Raw genomic sequence first — 23,550 nt, 5'->3', positions numbered from 1 at the left:
AGCAGTGGGCAGGTATAAAGACAACTTATGTGCTATAGAGGGGGTGGCTGATCCTTTCCTGTGTATGCATTACCTTAATATTTTGAGATCTTTCTGTCAGATGTAACTGGAGGTTTGGTTTTATGTGTCAAATGCTGGACAACTAAATCTATCTGGGCAAGGAAATCCTAACAGACTTCTACAGATAACTAGTCTATTTTTAAACATCGCTGATAAGGGCTTTGGCATTGGCTTTTAAGGAGAAAGGCTGGATCCTTTTGGTTCCCTTAAGATCAGGGTGATATAGTTATTTTTTTTTAATTTTACTTTATTAACAGATACTTTTGCAGAGTTCATGCATTAAGCAGTGGAATGACATGAAATAATTAATGTCCCTAGTCCATAGATGGTGAAAGCCAGTCACTCAGTATTTGGCTTCATGATTTAGGTTACATTAAAATCTAAATATCACAAAGACTCCGATTTCTCACTATGACTGTGCTCCACATCAGCAGAATGGAATGAAGTGCCAAAAATTATTCTGTAGAAGAACATCAACTTTTCTTCCATTTTTGTCTTTATTTCATTAAATGGTCAATCACCACTCTAATGTAAGAATTAGTATTTTTCTGTGTCACAAAACAAAATATGATCATACTATGTCTAAAAAAGCCTAAGACTGGAAAATTAAAAACAAGTGTACCCATTTCCCAGAATATCTTCATAATTAAATTAAATTTCTATATTGAAAAAGCTTAATGTCTGACAGCTTTTACAGCCACATTAAAAATCCACAATAAATATCAGAATAGAGTGAGTGACTTATTCAAGAGCAGGAAACTAAAAAGTAAAGTTCTAATTAAAGGCGGAATTCAAGTTAACTATCTTCATAAAATGAATTTTTGTTCTAAGAATCTAGTAGTTGCTCCGAGGAGAACCAAATTTAAGAAGTTTCAAGGTGATTTATTAAGATTCATATCAGAAACTACAAGTAAACTTAAATGCTACTTGATTTTCTTTCCTTTGATTGGTAAACAAAAAACATGACAGTTACTACAGATTAACATAATCCTCACGTTATTCTAGAAAGTGGATTTTGGTACTACCGTTCAATTTCACAGCAGCACAAAGATTTTGGCAGCAGAGAATGATACAACTCTGTCAAAGTCTACAGTGGTTTAATTTATGTTTTTTAGAAGTACATTTATTCTGTCAATTATATAGGCTATAGAACAGCTGCTTTCAATAAGAAACTGATGTCTTTTCAGAAGACGACCTCATTAAAAAAATCCAGATATAGTCATTTGAGCAGTATAGTGTAAAAAACCGAGTTGAAACCCAAAACTTCCTTGAAATCAGCTTCAAGCTGCTCAAGTCCATTGCATTCACTGGTTACAGCCCTGAGCTTGTTAAAGATATGCTGAATGTGGCATTGAGTAGTTGCTTAACAGGTAAAAAAAAAAAAAAGGTAAAGAGTCCCTCTCTCTCGTCAGCTGACTTCTCTGGCTTCCTTTCAACAACTGTTTTTCTTGTACTCGGAATAAGCCTGAAGAGGTCAAAAACACGGCTGTGTGGCTGTTCTCATTGAGGGCTGTTGTCCTGGGTTCAGCAGTAGCAGTCATGTTTCTCCTTCTTGGTAGCTGGTGCAGTGCTGTGTTTTGACTTCCAGCCTGGGAACAGTGCTGGTGATGCCGATGTTTTTGGTTGTTGCTAAGTGATGTTTACCCTGACCAAGGACTTTGTGAGGCTCATGCTCTGCCAGGGAGGAGGGGAAGCCGGGAGGAAGCAGAGATGGGGCGCCTGACCCAGGCTAGCCAGGGAGGTATTCCATACCACAGCACGTCATGCCCAGGGTGGGGGTGACTGGGAGTTACCCGGAAGGACACGGGCTTCCGGGTGGAACTCGTTTCTTGGCCGGTGGTATTGTATTCTCTTCCCTTGTTATTTTCCCTTATTGTTGTCGTTGGTGGTAGCGGTGGTGATTTGTGTTGTACATTGGTTGCTGGACTGTTCTTGTCTCAACCCATGGGAGTTGCACTCTTTCGATCCTCCTCCCTGTTCCTCCAGGAGCGGGGAATGGGAGAGCCTCGGGGGGGGGGGGGGGGCCTCAATTGCTCGAGGCTAGGGTTTAAACCGCGACAGTTCTGAAGTCAACTCAGCGTCTAACTCTGTCCCATGAGTTGTTTCCTCTACGAAACAAAACTACAGCCTAATGTTTACCAACTTCTGTTCAAATTCAGCTCAGCAGGATTCACACAGCCTAGATATAGTTATTCAAGCATCACCTTGGTAAAAAGCAAAAGGATAGCTTTAAAACTATGGGGACACACCCACAGGGACACGCTAACACTTCAAAAGAAAAACTGTCAAACCCATTAAATGAAAGTGTCATCCAGAGACAATACAGGTAGTCTAGCAGAATTGCAGAAATCTATTACATTTTATATGAGGTACTTTAAAATTGAGAGGCTTTTTGATCAGTTTGGCCTAAGACAAAACCTTCCAGTTCCCACCAGCATCGCTTGTAACATTAAACAACTGATATTTATGGCAGTGGAGAGGCGCTTTCTCATCCCCTTGACTAAAGTAAGAGCATCCCAGACTTATTTCTCTTACTCTTCCATATACTACCTATAAGATCTTGTCAAAGGAGATGTGTTCTTTTATTTTGTATGTGGACTGAAGGTAATGAAGATGTACTGTAAATCTTGTAGCCTGTAAAGCATGAAACAATTGGGCTAATATTCTTGCAGACTAATAAGTTGCTGGACAGTACAGATAGATTCTAACTGGCCTAAGAATGAAAAACACACAAATTGGTTCTGCTTACAGTCAATAATAGTTCAAATAAATGCAAAGCGAACTAAGTGGGTCATATCCTCTCAAGAGTTAAGGCCTCAAATGCTATGAAGAGGCAAGGGATGAAGAAAGCATGAGAGATGACAAGAGGATGAAAGAGGCAAAATGAGATGGCAAGCTAAAGAGAAAAAAAAGGATGCGATGGAAAAATTCACCAAGAATGGAGAGGTACTGTGATACAGCATAGCAGGGAGACAACTAAGTCCTAGGAAGCAGTGAAAGAAAACAGAAATGGAAGGAATAAAGAGGAGATGGGAGATTGAGACAGCATAAATGAAATGCACAGAGACACACTGGTATCCTACAATTATCTGTCCTAAATTATCTTCATTTTAATTAGGAGAGGAATAATGTCTCCAAAGTTATAGAAATGTTATGGAACAGAGGCAAGCAAGTAAACAAAAGCTCACAAACAGCAAATGAAAATAACACATCCAACTTCATCATCACAAAGACTAGACTAGACCAGACCGTATGGTCTTTCACATCAGTCTTCATATCGTTAAAATCACCATTATTTTTTATTTTCCTCTTATTATCTGTTGCAGTACAAAGATACAGCCATTATCTGCAAAACCGCAAATCTAATATTTGCTCTTTGACAGAAACATTATACACCTTCCAGAGACCAGCTATGTGGTAGTTTTTACCATTAACACTGAACTTGTACATGTCCTAAAAACCATGCTAACATCAACTTAAATCATAACGCATTAAGAATAGCATGTGCATTGTAGATCTTCTCAGTTCATCTCTAAACTTTAAAACTTTTAAACTGTTATTTACAGTGTACAGTAGTTCATTAACTTTCAAAGATTAGAGGCCTGTAATAAACATATAAGGTTAACGGGCAGGCATAGAAATTATGATATAGTAAATGTAATGGTGGTTTTGGGAAATTTATGTAATATCATTAAGAAGATAATGCATAAGGCTACACTACGTGACTGACTTATTTAAATCCCTTTTTAAGGATTAGAAATTGTCACAGATATTATTAACACTAGTAGCTGCATGAATGCAAATGTCTCAAAAAAAACCCTAGGCAGGATGCAATTTGATCTCTCACCAGCATGCTTAATAGATTTTTGACTATCAGGGAGATTTTAAGTTTGGCAGCAAGACAAACCTGCTAGACATGTTTATAAACCTCCTGGCAGATCTAAATCTGCTTAGCTTCAAAAAAATCATAGCTAAAAGCATTACCATATTAATTGGTTATATGTCAAAAATGGAAAATGAAGATGTTCAAAGTACCTTGTCCTTTTAATATTTATGATAAAAAATAACATAAAAACATCTATAATACTCACAGTTGCCACCTGTTCTGTTACTCCTCTGTCCTACTGAATTTTCAGGTTCTTTGTAGGGAAATTGGAGAGTAGTATCCAAACTTCGAAAGCCTTCTTTGAGAGAGTGGTGCTTATAATATTCTACAAGTTCCTTTCAGAAAGGAAAAGCACTAGGTCATTGGAAACTGAAATCACATTCTTGTCAACATTCTGTTGTACAGCCAATGAGAGTTTAATCATACCTGTAACCTTATTTTATAATACTATACCCCACAGTACATGTTTATTTTGTTTAAATCGAGTATCCCAAATACTGACTGCTTTTACACTTCTTTAACTGTTTTTTTGGTCTGGGGGTTTGTTGTGGGGAGGGGAGTAAGTAAAACCTTGTTGTCAGAGTCAACACTTACTGCTCCTTTGTGCCAGGCTGAGCAAGTATTTGCTTTTCTGAATTCAGGCAGAAGGCAAGGTCAGCTGCTTGATAAGTATATAATGGTAACCGCCTTTGTTTTCTCAAATTTCTTGAGCAGTGATAAGTGATGTTTATCCACAAATGCATTTGTAAGTATACACAAATCCAAATTTAAGCATAAGGCTTGCATGTAAGTCAACAGCAGCTTACTTAACAGATACACGGACCATATAAAACTTTCAAGGCTCTGCCATTAAAATTCAGGGGAGTGGATGGTTGTGGAAGCGTTGTTATCTTTTTGTTGGTGCTTTGGGTTTTTTTTTGTGGGGAGCTCTTTCAGATACCACACACTGACTGAAACATACAGTATTTCACACTCTCCTTGTGCCCAATCCAAAAATTTGTCTGTATGTGTGCATATATATAAACATACATATGCACACATAGAAAAATTTTATATGTATATATCTATACATGCACAAATTTTATATATATGTATGCACACATACATAAAAATATAAAAAACTATCTCAAATAGTTCATGTAACCAGGAAGGTAAGTTACTTCAGTTTCTATTCTAAAACCTACCCATTTTAAAGAAACTGATAGCTCATGTTTTTTCCTTTGCAATCTTCACCCCTGCTATTATCTCATACATTTGCATTAGCAAATAATGTTAATATTACACAGTTTGTACACAGAGCAGAATAAAAGTAACCAGACAATTCAAAGCAAATTATTTAATTTGATTAATAATACTTCAACTGTGGAATTTCACTGTTCAGAAATGCAAGCACAAAGCAATGTATTTACTGTGAATCCTTCACTCCTACCAGTAATTCTGTCATTCCATTCTACTTACTTATATTTAGATTTTCTAAACCAAAGTTGATCAAGCCAAGCTTAAGTCAAAATAAAAAAATAGCACTCTGTTCAATCATCCCTTCTAGCTAAAAATTAACAAAATTATAAGCCTACAAGAGACTACATCAGTGATGAATTAATTCCAGCCAAATAAAATGACTCTCAAATTATGTAGTCCAAGATTGAGTACATAAACTGTAAGTTCTTGATAACAGTCTGAAGATTACCTGTTGAACTCTGGAGCATTTCACTCCCCACACTGTAAGCTGTTGCATGTCTCTGAGCCTGCCTCTAAGGCAGAGTCCAAAGCTAAGTAAAACCTACACCTGTTTTAACAGTTCATAATCACAGACCTGCCAAGCAATCCAAGTGAGCAGAAAAGCCAGGAAGCTATGAGCTGTTTGGGCTTTGCTGTCTGATATCAGCACAGCATGTAAGCTACAAAGTCAGCAACCAAATATTCTGTCACGTATCACCACCAAGTACCCAGACATTCAAATTACCAAGGCAACAGAGAAGGCGATTTGTAAGTAAGCAGCATGCAAAATAGGATTTCTGGATAAACGGAAAAATAACCAGTCTGAAACTTTTGTTATCTTTTTGCACTAAGTCTGTAGGAATTATGCTATTTGGTAAATCTAGTAACAATTTCAACTGGAAAAATTTTAGTTATTGGCAAAATAAGTAAAAGGGTTCCAAACTAAGAAAATTTTTACTTTGGGTCACAAAGATTAAGTTGCTTTTAAAAGCTAGTTTTTAAAGCCATTCTTCCAGGAAAACAGTAGGCAAACAACTGGCCTCTGAAACATTCATTACACAAATTACAGTAGCAAGCTCACAGGTAAGCAAGGTAAGTATCCCCTGCCAGTGTGAACGGGGCTCCCCAGGAGTCTGTCACATTACCATGATTCACATCAGCAGCAGAGATGACTCGTCTCTACACCTTGGCCTGCTTTGCACTCAGCACATTTTAATTACCCATCTGAAAGTTTTTGAAACGTACTACGAAAACTATGTACAAAAGCTGTTCTACTTTTGTTACCCTCAAAGTAGTACAGAACATTGTGTCACTGCAGATCACTACTTCAAGCTTCCCTGGCCGCTGGCTTTGTCTCTCTTCTGCTCCCTGTTCTACTCAGACTGCCTTTTTCCTCACTCTCTTCTTCCAGACTGTTTCTTTTTCTCTTGCATCTACCCAGAGTAAAGCAATTGTTCCACAGCACATGCAAACAGTACTTTCACTACCACTTCCCTACTTAATTCCCAAGGGCAGACTTCATAATGCTCTAAAAACCAAGTTCTGAAATTACTTTTTCCTAATTGAATGTTGACAAGGCTAAGTCAGCAGCGATGAGGCCTTAACATTGGCAATTTCTTTTCTCAATTCTTTAATGCAATGCATATTCTTTTTGTTTATTGTGCAAGTTTGTGTCTTGTACTTATATCTCTGATCAGCTCCATTCTGAAACCTGCATCAGTGCATTAAACTGCATCATCACCATAAACACGTATCTGGCAGCATGCAAATCCAGTTTACATGCTTTGTCAAAAGCCTGAGAGCGCTCATATGTCCAATGAATCCATTAGTAGTGTTTGCAAGACTAAGTAACCGCCTCTTGCATGCATTTGAGGAACACCATGATTTCTGTTGCTACCCATAAGGTCCCCAGCCCTAACACTAAACACTTGCTGGTTTTTAAGTGTCAAATGAAGACATTAGAGTGTGGAAACAGTTTGGTGCATTCTTTATCAGTAAATTTACGTTCTTCCCACTCTAACAAGCACTTATTTCAATAGGGTCAAGCAAAGTATAGATTTCTGCTTGATTTACCATGACCTGTAGTATGTTCTTGCTTTACAGAGTATCACTGGTTAAATTAAAATAATTTCTAAGGCTTTCTGATTTTAAAGCTTCTTTTCCTGCTGTTGTTTTGCACTGTGCTTAATTTCTATTTATGATTTTAGAGTACTATGATAGGTTGCAGCATAAGTTTTAATCCAATTGACTGCACTAAATATACTGAATGAGCTTCCTTTAACAATGCATCAAAAAATTGCTTAAGCAATAAAATTTTACAAATGCACTAAGGTAATTTATTCAGACACCTTGTATTTATGAGGCTTGTCTGAGCATAATAAGCTATCAAGAGATTATTTCAAATTAAAGTTATAAAAATAAGGAGAAAAAAAAAAAAGGAATTTCTTACCAGTACATCATGACTCTGACATAACATTGAAAACTGATTTCCGGGAATAAATAATTCCTGTAGTTAGAATGAAAGCTAACAAGAGCCCATGTTTTCTGCGTGAGCAGTTTGCTGCCACAAAGTATTAATTTTGAAGTAGTCACACAGTTGCTTTAATTAAACTCACTGATATTGACTCCAGATTACTATCATTCCAACAAGGATTCCTGAGCTATTAGCAGTTTAGACAGCCCCATTCTCTATCTGCTTCTCATTGCCTGGTGCATCAGGACCAGGAAGACTAGTCTCCCCTGAGTTTTTTTCTGGACTCTCTGACACAGCTCCACTTTATACCCTTCTCCCTCTGAACTTACACATCTATAAGCATCATTATGTTCAGCAGTACACATGTAAATGTGCTAGGCTAGGAAGGAACCTTCACCTAGCTACTTTTAGGGATCCTTACTTTATAGAGAAAATTGCCAAAGACATCAAAGCTTCCTTTCAAGATTCAGTCTAACTCCATAATGGGCTGATGCATAGGATTCAAGTTCCTCCTGTCTTTCACATCACTGCAAGGGACACAGTCCAGTAGTAAGTATGTAGTTTTAAGAACATATTACTATCACTTGGATTCATAACTACCAAAAATTATTCTATTAGCAGGTATGGACACTATTCAAACCTCTCACAGCCTTTTGTAATTTCACAAACTAAAGTAGCTCTCACTAACAGCAACATCTACATAGAAAATCACACTTTGTTAAAAACCTAATCAATGCTTACCATTAAATTTTTAAATTTTCTGTTTTCTGCAATGTGGAAAAAGCCATCTCTTGTTAAAATCTTGATGTGCTTCACTTCATTATTGTACCTGTGGGCAATGAATAACTTATGAATATAAATGTGGTTTTAATCAGATGCAATCAATAATTACCCGAGGGCATGCCTCAATAACACCACACAAATAAATTCTTGAGACAAAATGTATATCTGTGCCAAAGCAAAGTTGACATCTAATTAACCAAATATATTTATTAAAGGACAGCTGAAGAGGTAATCTGCATTCAGAAAAAGTCACAACTAACTGCTCATTCTATCTAGGAATTCCCATATATTTCTTACTTTTACATTCATGGTGAGAAATCACACAAAAGCCAACAGGACCCTCACAATAATTTGCATCCACAGAATTTATGAACCCATATTTTACTGTAACGTCTGAGATGCAAAGGGCTTTCACAAGTTCTCACTGAAGTCAATGAAACATTCTTATTCACTTCAGAGAAGCAGATCGCATTACACTCCAAATACTTGCTTACTCTTACCAAATATACTAGATCATTATTTTTGTAGAACATTTTGCTACACCAGCGTTATAAAACCATTGCTACCTTCCTACTGTAAATCCTGGGTATTTTTGTCAGCAACTTCAGTTTTCTTTTATTAACTCTTAATCCTGTGTATGATTATACAACTGAAACAGGGATTTATTTTCCTTATTTATTTCAAATATTATCTAGACATAAATGCGAACACTAAAACTTGCCATAGGAGAGATCTTGTTCCACTTACTTAATACTAATTGCATATTCTCCTGACTCCTTGGTCCTGTGCCGTACCAGGTAAGTGCTATTTACTCTGTTAATAAGTTCACTTTCTGCTTGCAATCTTTCCATTGCTCCTGCGAACCTGTAACAGAATAACAAAAACTACCAATAATTTTTAAAAGTCTATGAGGAAAGGTCTATCAAATAGGCAATGCAAAGTCCCAGTATACTGCATATGATGGGGACCTAAAAATACATCAGCTGCAACTGATCTTTGACTGAAGAATAAAACAAAGAAAAATCTGCACGGCAGGGGGGTGGTGGGGTAGAATCCTTAATTAGAAAGGTACTTGTGCACATGTTGAACACAGTGCCTGGTAAGGAAAGTACTTGAGCCTGATCATTAGCTGAATGACTACTACCTTGAATAGCTCATAAAGCCAAGCGTAATTCTGAATCATGTGTTGCAAGTGAAACAATAAACACTGGTCCAGAACCTTTGAACCTCCCTCAAATCTAGTGGGATTTATCTCAACAGAGTGGAGAATCTGCCTCCGGCAATTTATTAGGTAAAAAAGGGACCCATGCAAAAATTTAATATTCATACAAACACACTATTTTATTTGGTTTCCTAATTATACATAACCTCTAAGGGCTAAGCGCAATGGGTAGACTGCACATCCGCAAGAAACAACAACAACAAAAAAAGTCTTAATATATGCAAGTTTGGGAAAGCTGATACTAAGAGTTGAAAAGTATGACAAGTAAGTCAATTATTCTGCAACCTGACTGCATAAGCAGATTTGTGCTCTTGCTCTGCTTTGATGCCTTGGTAGGACTTCATGAGATGTTGCCAGCACATGTTTACTTGCAAAACTAGAGGATAAACTGCTAATTGAGGGAAGTGACCTGGTTTCCAGGGAAATGATGCTTATTTTACAATTTTACAAAGTAGTCCAAAGGCGGTCAACATCACAGACGATTACTATGTAAAAGTTTACACTAAGGCACCAATTACAAAAGACCTTTAGTCAAAAAAATAGTTATTTTTTGAAACACACCAGGAAACATGCATTTTGAAGCTTATCATGAAATACATGATTTGTTACAGCATAGCAAGTTTCATCCTAAAGTCACTTTTCGGTAAAGCCTTACAAATTCTTAAAAGATAAAGACTGATCCAAATGATACGCTTTCTTTAAAAAAAAAATTTAAATAGAGCAGATTTAATTTAAAAATACCAATTTTACATATTAAACATTCTATCTGGGTTGCTATTAAAAAAAAATAATGAATCTGTAATTGTTTAGTTCCAATTCTGATTTCACTTTTGGCAAACTAAAGGAAATCATAAGTCACGTCTAAATGACAAAGCATAAAAAACAGTGAAGGCAGGTGATGCTTCTTCTGTTCTCCCAGTATCACCAACCATATCTGTTCAACAAGTGAGCTGAATTCTGGTAAAGAGTTCACATGCTACTTAAGCCCCAAACCAACAGTAGCAGTAGTTTTGCTACATTCTTCTCCTTTACCTCCATATTTGTATGCCCCACCCCCTTGAAAAAAAAGGCAATGCATAATTATTTACTAGATAAGATGTATTTAACATTATTCTTTCTCTTTAGTCACTTAACATGTAAGATCTACTTGCACACTTCGTATTATACTCATCTCTCATTCTGTTTCAGATCTCTGGGACTTCAGCTGCACATCTACAGACTTGTAAACAAAATGTCAGAATCTTTAAGTACTTTATTACATCAGAAATGCTTCTAAGCTATTCATGGCATTGCTTTCAAAAGCCTAGGCAAATTAAACCAATACAAATTAAACTGTAATAAATACAGTTGTCTTTCTGTAACTGCTTCTTTCAAACTGATTCCTCTAAGACTAGACAGGGACTCACCACAGTTGTGAAGAGTAGTCTACTGGTTTAGGAACCTAAGACATAAAAAGATAGACACAATGAAGAGAAAGATTTTTTTCTAATCAACACAAATTAGACAGCATTGATTAAATTGTCAATACCCAGATGAAACAAGTTAAAAGAAACAGATGACCTAATTAGTCTGCAAGTCTTTTTTCTTCTGAAGGAAGTTATAATAAAGGATAAATATTCCATATATTCTGAAAGCAGTGCAGACTATTTTAACTCTCTTCTGCTGTGACAGGTTGGATTTTTTTACTTAATAGAACTGTCAAGATTTTCTAACTGTGTCCACATTCAAAAAATACACCAGTGGTGGTAGTTGGGCACCTCCACTTCTAATAGCAAGATCTGGAAAAAGTTAACATATTATGAATATACTAACAAAGAATTCCTATGAGAAATGTTTTAGTGAAGCAACCAAATGAGATGTTTCAAGGCAAACTAGGTACTTACGCAGTCATTACATGCTGTGAGATATTTCAATAAAACATTTCATCTATGGAGGAATTGCACCTTTAATGATTTATACTATCCCCATAGGACTAATTAAATAACATGCATTCTATCAGCAGCAGGAGAAGAAAGAATAGTTAAAAAGAAAAAACAAAAAGCCCTAAATAAAAATATCAAAAAAAAACCCTTAGTTTTTCAAGTGGTCCTACAACGCTGGAAAGGATATAAAAATTCAAAGATGTTTTAAGTCAATCTTCCAGAGCACTTAAACAATAGATGAGTAGCCCTTTTCACTAATTTTTAATGGACAGATATCTATAGATAGATAGATATCAAATGCTGTTTCATTTTCTTGGCTCATACTGTGCTATGTATCCAGTAGCTCTATAGAAATGAGAAAACTGAAGGAAAGCTAGAAGAAAAAGATATTACTCAGCTGATGCAGAAAATGTCTGCTGACATACACTAGTTATTGCAAAGAGGAAAAAATTGTTTATAGGTACATCTGTGATAAGTCTGGAATATAGATATTCTGAAGCTCAGCAGTTTTTCATTCAATATTCATTCCTAAAGTCTTTTGATGTATGTATTTTATGCTGTTTCTGGGCATTTATATCAGCCAGTTGTAAAGACTGTTAGACTTAATAATAACAGTAAGAGTTATAGTATGTTTAAAACCTGATTGATGTTTCAGTATCTTTAACTGCATCATTTATCACAATAAGATGTTTATATTTCATCCTTCCACGTTAACAGTGGTGAAGTTTCAATTTATCTTTTTGTTATGATCATAACACTAGTTGGAAACATTTCATGAATAGTATTTTTTCGTTCTGTAAAACCGTATTATTTTCAATAGTCCTCTAAATAGTATATTTTAAATTTTGCAGAAAGCTTTATCACTAGAAAGCAGTCTTCACAACACACTAGTAGTATTTTTCTAGCTTTGGATATCCTGCTTCCTCTACTTTAAAGTATAGTGGTGGTTCCTAATATGTTGCTACTGTTGCTGTCAATGGTACTACAAAATGACTGACTGGGTGGCTCCAAGAACGTAACAGAAAGATGCAGGAGCTACTGCCTGTGTCCAGGACAGCGACACCATGGTACAGGAAATCCACAACTTCTCCAATAAACAAGGGATGGAGAGAGAACAGCTAAGTTCACATGACATTTTTATCTTTATTCTAGACCTGTTCTCATACCCAAACATACAAAAACTCTGTGTGTCCCTCTTCAAAATTCTGAAATGACTAAAAATGTCTCAAGATACACCGATGTATTTATAGTGTTTAGGATCACATGTATATTTGTTTTAGAGACAAAGGCACAATATAGACCTTAAAGGCGTATCAAAATGTAGCCACTAACAGCTGATTCAACCTACTTAAAAACCATTTAAGTGGTCTATCTTGATGTTGTAATGAAAACAATTCTATTAATAAAGCCAAACTGTTGTGAATCAAGTTAAAAGAAGTTAAAGCTGCCTTAAAGCAAAGTAAGGAATATGATTCACCACTAGTTTTATGAGTTTACATCAATTAACTGCAATGAAGGGACATAGTGATATGATGCACAGTGTTATAGAGAGAATGAAGGAGCAACTGTAGAGTATATTAAGGCACCGTCACATATGTACATGAAATTCCAGAGTATACATGACTAAATAATTTCTCCGATTGTTATATCCTGAACTTTTCTAGATTGAGAACACCCTTGGGTGGAATAAAGGCAGATAAGAACCTAAAGAGGAGAAAATTATTTGAGCCACTTGAATTCAAAGTTTTATATTGGTTTTATGCATTTTTAAACTCACTACTTATAGTGTAATCCTTCTCTTTAACCCAAAGTGACTGGGGAATAGATTAGAATCACAGCATTCTCTCACCTTACTGCTAGGGAAAGAAGAAAGTGCACTTTCACATAAAATGTGTTTGTTCTATACTCTGGAAACTCTTCAGACATTTCAATTTATTAATATTCCCAAAAGAAAAATCTGCTTCTCAAACATGTTTTCTTGACATGTCCTATTTAAATCTAATAACCAAAAGTTTTGCAATTCTTTATTTTAAGCAATATTGAACATACCATGAAAACACAGAGTAATAAGAAACGATATGATTTTCATAAGATAAGATTAATAAAGCAATAGTATCAACTAGACATTTTTTTCTGTAAGATGACAAACGGGATTAAACAACTGTACTTACACATGGGCTAGGCTTTACTGCATCACTTGGGAAGAATCCAAGCTCTCCTGTTGTTAGATTTCTGCCCTAGAGAAAAAACACACACACACACACCAATTTTAATTCTTGAAACATAATGAGGGTTAATCGTAAAAAACAATACACACACAAGGATTTAGGACAATAAAGGTATAAAGAGTAAACAAAATACAATGTTGTTTCAATAAAATGTTAATTAACAGTTGTGTACATTTTGTTGTTAGAGGTGTTTCGTTGGTTGTTTGGGTTTTTTTAAGAGATATACAATTAGGTATTAATTATAGCTGATAAACCTGAAAGGTCTGAGAGATGAGATTCAAGAAGGGAGCTCAGAGCCTGGTTTGCAGTTCCCAGTTCTGTCAATGTCTGCCAGTGTCAGGTATCTTCATTAACGTTATCTCCTTTCAAGTTACTTACTCCTCAGTTGTCATCACTCTAGTGAGAGCTGCCACACTGCAACATTACAGATCCCAAAAATGACTACACCACCATGCAGCAGGAGTTGCAACACCTGAGAAATCATGCTGACTCCAATGAGAACTTATGCTAATAATCCATCAACCAATTCAGGCACAAAGTTCTATAGTTAAGGGTTTCCATAAATGATACAAATCACAGGAAATCACATGGGCACAAGATTATTAACAGAATTAAAGATTAACTCCCTGTCTATGAGATATTCACAGCACAGAATCATAGAATGCCAGGTCGGAAGGGATGTCAAGGATCATTTTGTCCAGCCTTTCTTGGCAAAGCATGGGAATAGATGTCCCAGTAACTTGCCCAGCCAAACCTTAGAAGTCTCCAGTCTTGAGGAATCCAACACTTCCCTAGGAGATTATTCCAGTGGCTGATTATTTTCATTGTGAAAAATTTTCCTCATGTCCAGTTGGGCTCTCCCCAGGAGTAACTTGCGGCCATCACCACTTATCTTTTCCAAGTGAATCTTTGTAAACAGGGAGTCTCCATCTTCTTTGTAGCCACCCTTTCAATATTGACATATGGTGGTGACATCTCCCCTGAGCCTTCTCTTCCCCAGGCTGAACAAACCACATTCTCTCAGCCTTTCCTCATACGGCAGGCTTCCCAGTGCTTTGATCATTTTTATGGCCTTTCTCAAGACCCTGTCCACATCTTTTGCATAGCAGGGAGCAAAACTGAATATGTTGCTACATGTGCCCATAACTGGGAGACCAGCATGGCCTAAACCAAGCCTTTTATGCAACACAACTGCTGCCCAAAGTTGCAGGATCACCAATTTACTCTGGGATTCTAAGGGCCAACAATGACCTCAGCGGCTCACAATTCACCACCAAGGTCCCCTGAGGAGTACATCCTCAGACAGACAGAACAGCAAAATAGTAACGTCTTTGGCAAAACACGTTTTTCAGAGCAGAGCAGAACAGAGCACATAGCTAAAATTACGTAAAATGAAGCATCAAAATGTATATTTTGACAAGAAAAAAGTGCAGCACAGATTTTTAAAAGCACATAAATGCCTAAATTTCATTTATTTAATTTATTAACTGTAAACATAATATTCTATGAGCATTTGGTGATTAGAGTAAGAATGAGTATTTCACAAGCATTGTAACTTTGAAAATTGCTGTTTGGTTTTTTTTTTTTTATATGGCACACGTGCAACAAAAGAAAAAAATTAAAAGGGGAAAAATGCTTCAGGAATAGACATGGAATTTCTTTGGGGTTTTAGTTCATTTTTTTCCTACCATACTGTGTAACTGTACTCTAGTGTCACCCCACAAAACAATTCAGTGATTTCAAACAGTGTGGAGGTGTTGAGGATTTGTGAAAGAAAGAAAACCATCTTTGATTGTGATACCCTAAGTACAGTAAATGAGTATCATTTTCCTAGGAAGATCATTACGCAATTTCTCACACACAGCTATTAACCCCAGTAACAGCCATCTTAACCAAATTCACAGAAAAGTACAGAGGAGAGAGAAAAGCAGCTAAGCCGTATTTAAGCTATAGTATGCAGAATAGCAATGATATTAAAAAATAAATAAATATGGTCAAACCAGTGAGAGTCTTATAGATCTGAACCTGTATTCAGCAAAACCTCCTTGCCCTCTTTTCCACTATCGGCCTGAATACAGGTTACCCTTTGCATCCATATATTCTATTTATTCCCAAAACAAGAATTCTTCTGAGGTACAGACATAGCTTATAAGCAGAGCTTTGACACAGTCTCCCATCAAAGTAATACTTATTTACAACACTAATTTTATCTGAATAACAAGCAATATCACAATCTTTAAGACCAGCCTCTAAATGAAGTATGTTAAAGTCTCTGAAAATACATTGATCACACTTAAGCTACAGCTTAAGCCTTGCTTAGCAATTTATGGTGTTTATTTGATGTACTGTAAAGAATAAGAAAACTGTACTTAAACAACACATACTTTTCTATTAGAAGCATTTGATTTTCTAAACTGAGTGATGGTCAACCTAAAAATCCATTCTAGTATTAGTCTTGCAGGTCAGCTGTAAATTAGTTTAAAATGCCTCTTGAATAAAAATTAGATATTTTAATACAAATTGTTTTTCAGGTTTTCTTCTTAATATGCATTTTAAAATGTAGATGTCATTACAAGGCTTAAGCAAATCTGTATTAAGCCGTCTGTGACAAGACAGCTTGTGAGAAAACAAAATTTCCCGAATGATGCTAATGGGAATGACAATTTTCATTAAGATTCAAATTTATTACAAAGGCTTCTGGGGAGAAAAGCCTCACACGCTTTCTGGTTTCTGCTAGTTAAACACAGCGAAATTCTAGGTAAATTCTTTAGCATGACAGGTACAAATAACATATAAAACAAATTCCAGTAGATTAAGTTGACAGATATATATGCAGACAGCAATAGAGGATGCCCATAATCCTGGCTTGTACTACATGCGTTAGTCAGATGATTACATTCTAGCCAGTCCCATATCAAGAGTGTGCTTAAATGCCTCTCTGGATCAGAACTCAAGACCTTGCAGGGGGGAGGCTGTTGCTTTGTTTGATTGTTGGGTTTGGAATGTTTTGGGTTGTTTTAGGAAGGTCTTCAGGGTGCTATTTCCATATTTTTAACTAGATAAAACAAGTCTATTGTTATGTAAAATATTACATTCATTAACTTATTATAGCCTCAAAGAAAAATGACAAACACATGAACAACAAATCAAAACAAAAACAAATGCTTTCCAGTTGTTCTATTTCTATCCTGAAAGTTCTTCCATTTAGCTCTGTTTCCATTTATTCAATAATATCAGTAGTATGCAGGACTCTGGTATGAAAAATCAAGAAAACAATCAAGAAAAATAAGATATGCTTTAGTGCATTTATCTTTAAAGTGAATGCAAGACAGCGTTTAGTATCTGTTTGTAATTGTCTGTTAAAAAGAAATTTCAGTAACAGTGGTAGTGATGTGAATCACTTGGTACTGAATTGTACCGTCAATAGAATATACTTTTCCCATATACATAAAAAACTGCTTAAATGAGCTGAGAGGTTGTCAAGACATTTAGGTGTTTTGTTTTGTGGAGCTATTTCTTTCTACTATAAATCTAATATTTGTAACTGAGTTTTCCAATATAGCTTTCAGTTCAGCTACGCTAAAGAAGCAGCGACTGAAAATTCACAGGACTTTGCTGTTTATGTACTAGATGTTCTCCTTAATTTTTATAATTTCACTAGATGGATTGCTACCAGTGCCATGTTCTTGCAGGCTTATCGCCATGAATTTTATTTAAAGGCTGCAAGAATGAAGCTTTGCACAACATACGAACTAATGGCATTTTAGAAGTCAAAACACCTGTATAAGACATTTATTTTGGGTAAAACTCAAAGACATTCTTCTGTTATTCAAAAAGGAAAAAAAGTTACAGGAGCAACATATCAGTAAGAATTTAATATCTGGGACTAACAGAATATAGCCATTTGCTAAATGATACAATACCTGCCAAAATAAGCTATGTGCATCTCCTCTTATTAGTTCAATAGTGTCACCAATCTGAATATGCAATGGTGGACCATCTTGCGTCGCTGGCTGTGGTATTCCATTGTAGTTTCGAATTACTTGCATTTTTGGTAAACCTGAACAAACAAACAAAAGTCACCATATATTTTTAATGACAACTTATAAAATCTGAAGACCACAAAAGCAATCAATCTACAAAGAGACACTATGTCTTCCATATAACTAAGGCACTGAGACAATGCCTTAGTACTACACCGCATACGACTTAATAGGAAAGAGCTACTAAAAATAACATTTTTGTCCTCCCCTTCTTGGGGTAAAGTTGATTTCATGTCTATGGAGGCTCCTTCCTCTACACACACACACCTGGATCTACATAAAGTTCATTATTAAGGCTACCTTTGAAGGTCAAGTCAAAAATTATGATCTAATATTAAAGAAACCAATATGGATAACCTCATAAGCTTTAGACAACTATTACCAAAAAGCCTACTCTGACATGAAGGTATTCAAGAGAGTAAAGAATAACAATCTTTCTAGGCTGCTCATAGGACCTTTTTTATATTTTTTTATTTTTTACTTTAATTTTCATTTTTGACAATGTTTCTGGACACACAGAGCAAAGCCTGGGTCAATTTCAGGTTCTGATATGGAATTTCTTTTTTTTTTTTTTAATCAGCAAGCATTCCACAAAATTTTCCCCAAAAATTGTATAAAGAACTAAATCACTGGTTATAACTACTCAAGAGTCTCCACAAGTATGTATCAAATATGGGGCTGGATTTCAGCTGGAACAGAGAACTGTGGGTGCTGTACCTCCATGTTCATGTAACTATAATGGCATTTTTAAAAACCCACCTAAGCCATTATGGACAGCTAGAGTACTGCACTTGAAAAATGTACTGTTGTATTATTAGAATACTTGAAAACAAGCAAAGTATGCACCTACTCCATAATAAACATAGTAGACTTAAAATCTTTTAGAAAATTATTTTTTCCACTCTTCATACTATGAAGGAAAGCACTGTTTTAACACAACAGCTCTATTTTTAATTACTCTCCTCTATGTTTAAATAAAACTTCATGTAATCATTTCTGTGGTTTTAACTGCACATGGGATGTTAGAAACTGCTACAATTAAGTGGGTATTTCCATTTATAATCTTAAACAGAAACTTTTTGGTTAAGTAAGATTGGTAATAATGTATATTAATAAATACAAGTAAGAGTGAAACCATGCAAAGTCAAAGTAGTTGCGATGTCATATTTAACCAGTTTCTTGCTGGAGGGTCAGGATTAACAACAAAGGATCACCAGGCCTACAAAAGACATCCCTATTGCAAGAGCATTACTGTATTTTAGGTGGCAAGAAATACAAATGTCCATGACCTCCTTTAAATTGTATGAAACATAAAAGAGATCACTTTCAGTAATTACTAGTCTCTGTATTTAAGAATACTAATCCAAAGTGCTAATGAAACATTAAGTAAAATAATACAGCTCTTACTCAACCCAAATGACACCATAAGATTTACTATTTCTTCAAGTTATTTGGCATACTTAAAATGAGTACCTAATTATTAGTAAGCCTTTATTTCACTTTGGTAAACACTAGATGTTGCTTTATTTCTCAACTGAAGGCTGTCATGCTTTCAAATACTGATCCAGCATTAACAAATGTTGCATCTATTGCACAGCAAATAGAAGCAGTGCTGCACACAAATGCTTCTCAAAGCTGCCAACTTTGGTCTAATGCTAGGAAACTCCCTTATCACAACATAAATGATAGCTCTGTTTATGTGGATAAACAAACTGTAAGCATGCACTCATCTTACAGACATACTTTTAAGTCAAAACAAATGTACAAAAAATTATTCCTGCAATGAAACCTTGTAACAGGTGATTTAGTTTATCAAATTTTTATTGTGCAGATACAATATACTTAAAACACCAGAAAAACTATATACTTAAAACATCAAAAGATGATGAAGAAACACTCTCATGTACTTTCCTGTGGAAATCCTGGGGATTTTTTATAGATAACATACGGGTGAAATTAGTAATCATAAAATAACTTCTTCCTTCTATTTCACTGCTAATTACAATTATCCACACCAGGAGAACATGGGAAAAATATTGTGCTGTGTCATCTAGCAGAATTTTTCAAGAGGTAATGCAGAATTAATCATGTTAAAACATACCATGCCTACAATACTTGTGTATAAATCAATATGCTTAATTCTGTACAATCCTACAGCATTTTGATTACAAAATTCCCCACAGTAGATATAATGTTGAAAGAGTTGATCTAATGCCTCTTGACATCACTAGAAATAATCCTATTCATTTAAACAGGCTTTTGGATTAGTCTTAAGAAAGATCACTACCATACTTCAGATCCATTCTTAAAACTTCTTTGCCATAATGCCTACAGAAACTGGTATATCTACAATGCTGTCATGCTACAGCTGCTCTCCACTACGGAAACAAACAAATCTTATTCTTCCACAGGAATTTTACTATCAACATTTATCTAATTGTTTTCTTGGGTCTACTTAGGAGTTCTTTTTGTTTGGTGTTGTCTTTGCTATGAATACACACTGCCTAGCACAATGGATACACACTATCACCAGACCCACATAAATCAGCATCTGGAATAACAAGGATACATGGCTAGAATAACCATACACTGCAATAATTCAGAATAACATTGTGATTTCATTAATTCATTCACTTTAGTAATGGTATGGTGCACCAGCTTCATGTCACTGACCAAAGAGATACATGTATTAACAAGGGAAAATATTTCTGGTGCTAATTATCTAAGCACGTATTAGATTTGACTCAGATTCTGAAAAGTTCTTTGGACCTCGAAGTATAACAACTGAAAGTAAATTCACTCTCCAACAACAGAAGTGTCTGAGTCACAGAGAATATATTAATTTCAACATCAGCAATACAAGACATGCACAGACAGCCTGTATATTGATCAAAGATACAAGAGCAGTGAATGTGCAACTCGTGTGTTTTAGTCATTGTATAAAAATATCATCAAAAGGACCTGTCCTTACATGATTTGAAACACTTTTAAAAAATGAGTTCTTTTCAGGAACAAAAGACTAGATGTCATCATTGAATCAATCAAACAAATACATCCTACACTGGAACGGCTACGTGTATAAATGTTCTTCTTTCCCTTATATCACCACATAGCACAGACGATACAAATGGGGTACAGAAAAGTTAATGAATTGAGTTAGAGTCAAAAAGCTCCAAACAGAATACTCAACTTCCTTTTCACAGTAGAATTACAGATTTTATAATAATAGCTCAGAAACAGTTTAGCAGATTAACAGTGAGATGGTGTACATTTAATTGCACAGCCTTTCACCTCCTAACCTATACAAAGCATAGGGGTATGGATGGATCAAGTCCCATATATCTTTATCACAGGAATCAGGTCATACAATCTTCCAGCTGTTTAGCAAGCTATCCTAAAACTACTTTTTTTATTTTAGAACTTTATTCTCTAAAATTTAGAATCTTCTACTTTCTAGTGTAAATTCGATCATGGCTAACTTAAGCCCATGTAGAGGCAGCAGCCTGAACAGTTCTTTTCCTTGTCAGCATTAATTTTTAGAATGCAGTTATAGAGAGCAATCATGCCCCCTTTAGCTTTCATTTTGCTACGCTAAATGAGCCAAGTTCTTTCATCCTTCTCTCATAACAAATCAAGTTCTCTGAGGCAGTATACCAACTGCTTTACTGAAGTTCAGACAGACAAGATCTAGAATACTTTGTCTATCCTGAAATATCATTCTTCATTAGCACATGGATCCACCACAAATATACACGTTAAGATTCCTGAGTACTTGCTGTAATGTAACAATGCAGACAAAAACAAAAAAAAATGTCATATGTTACAGAAACCTGGAATGTTTTAAGTGTAATTATGGATTATTCATGACAGAAACAGTATACAAACATGCATTTGTGACTAAAATGTGCAGTATGATAAGTACTAGAGACAGTGCCATTACCATGTATATAGCTGCAGTACTGACAACTGCAGAAAACTGGAAACCTATCTGGCACAAAAATGTTATTCATGAGTATATTTAAAAGAAGATAAAATTCCAACACAATAGACAAGGTCAAGATTTCAGTCATGCGTTATTATAATTAATGATAAAAATCCCATTGACTTCTACGAGGTCAGATTTCCACATGACTAAAAGCTTTTGTCAGGGAACTACCTAATGTAAAGATGCAAAACCAGCCTGGCAGTTTCCAACCTTGAGATCAAAAAGCAAATGGATCCAGTTATTCCACCATTGAAGGGCTGAAATATATTTCACTTGAAAAGCAAGAAAATCCCCAGATTCCCAGAAAAGTCTTCATAGCCAAGCTCTTGGTCACAGACCTAACACAAATTGACGATCTAAATTGTAGCTGTTGAGAAAAACAGAAAGCATACTACAGTCCGGTTTACAAATGCTCAATTTGGCTACATTACAAAAAAAAAACTATATATATATGTGTGTATGTATATATATATATATATATAACTAAAAAAACACCAAACCAAAATAAAAAACCCACCACACACCAAAAAAAACACCAAATAAACAACCTTTCATAAATCAAGTCATGCATTTGAGTATTTAATCTCATAGCTAAGTCAAAGAAGGTTATATTTTAAAATTAGCATAGTACATGAGTTAGAACACCCATTACATATGAAATGATAACAACATACAAGTAACTTGTATCCCTTACAGCAGTTCTGCATTTATGAATGGCACTGAATGACCCTCACAGTTTCATGCAGAAATTCAAAAATGTTATTTTTTGCTATTAACATGCAGAATGCATGCCCTATGGTGACTTCTATCTGTCAAAATTGACTCCAGCATCTGTTATTTCCAAGCAATGGGGAACATGGTTTATGCATTGGGCAGAGATTATTTTAACATACAGAATAATGATATAGCATATAGGAAAGCAGGGTTCAAAGGTAAATTTGTGGATATACTGTATATCATTAGCATATAAATACAAAACAGCTTTGTCTACATTAAAAATTCATTCCTAGTTAATATGAGACTTGAAGAAAGACTTTCTTTTTCTCTAGGAAAAATATAGTCTAGTCACCAAATATTTGTAACTTGATCTAACACTAATTCAATGGAAGAAAGCCTCCTGACTTCATCTCAATTTGCATCAGAACTTTAGACTATTTGACATGGCCACATTTTACTGTTTCCAGAATCTCAATTCAATGACATTTGCCTTTTCTTTTTTGACATTCAGGTGAAGAACATACAACACAAAATACAGAACTGGTGTACGTGGAATATGCCAGCAGTTTTTTAAGTGCACTTTTCAGAGTGTGATTTAAATAATTACTACTGGACAAAATAAATACAATGAATAAGTACATTAACATACCTTAAAGAAGATACTTAAATTGAACTTTTAATTGTCCCAGTCTGAAGTCATTAACTTTTTGTCATCAGAATTAAAAGTTCTATTTTTAGACATTGCTTGTTAGCCTTACATTCAGGCAAGATGCTGAAGTGCTAACAGTGCCTAAGAATCAGCTATGAATATTTCACTTGTTTGTCTTCTTTTTAGCTGTTTGGTCTTTGAGTACTGTTAAAAAAAAAGTCTCAATATTTTTCAAATCACTAACCACAACCCCTGAGTTTGCTGTTTCACTCAATTTCAAGTCAAAAAACTTCAGAAGGCTGATTATTAAACCATTTAACAGCTACCATGGCCTTAACTAGCTGTTTAAGATTCTGCTTCTTTA

General features: G+C 35.3%; 1 protein-coding gene across 3 annotated transcripts in view; it reads right to left on the bottom strand.

Moving 5' to 3' along the window:
- Positions 1–23,550, bottom strand: part of VAV3 (vav guanine nucleotide exchange factor 3) — a 165,293-nt gene that overhangs the window by 9,275 nt on the left and 132,468 nt on the right. For all 3 annotated transcript variants that reach the window (XM_061465174.1, XM_061465176.1, XM_061465175.1), the window contains 6 exons: positions 17,716–17,852; positions 13,736–13,801; positions 11,049–11,083; positions 9,168–9,284; positions 8,379–8,466; positions 4,152–4,281 (listed from right to left, as the gene is read on the bottom strand). In XM_061465174.1, coding sequence (XP_061321158.1) covers positions 4,152–4,281; positions 8,379–8,466; positions 9,168–9,284; positions 11,049–11,083; positions 13,736–13,801; positions 17,716–17,852 — 573 coding nt within the window. The remainder of the gene's footprint in view (positions 1–4,151; positions 4,282–8,378; positions 8,467–9,167; positions 9,285–11,048; positions 11,084–13,735; positions 13,802–17,715; positions 17,853–23,550) is intronic.

Source organism: Pezoporus flaviventris, unplaced genomic scaffold, assembly GCF_033815535.1.
Source record: "Pezoporus flaviventris isolate CSIRO_AGI_PZ_B2104156 unplaced genomic scaffold, CSIRO_AGI_Pfla_v1 ptg000040l, whole genome shotgun sequence".
Lineage (NCBI taxonomy): Eukaryota > Metazoa > Chordata > Aves > Psittaciformes > Psittacidae > Pezoporus > Pezoporus flaviventris.
The sequence above is the reverse complement of the archived record's forward strand: the minus strand, read 5'-3'. Positions and strand labels throughout refer to the sequence as shown.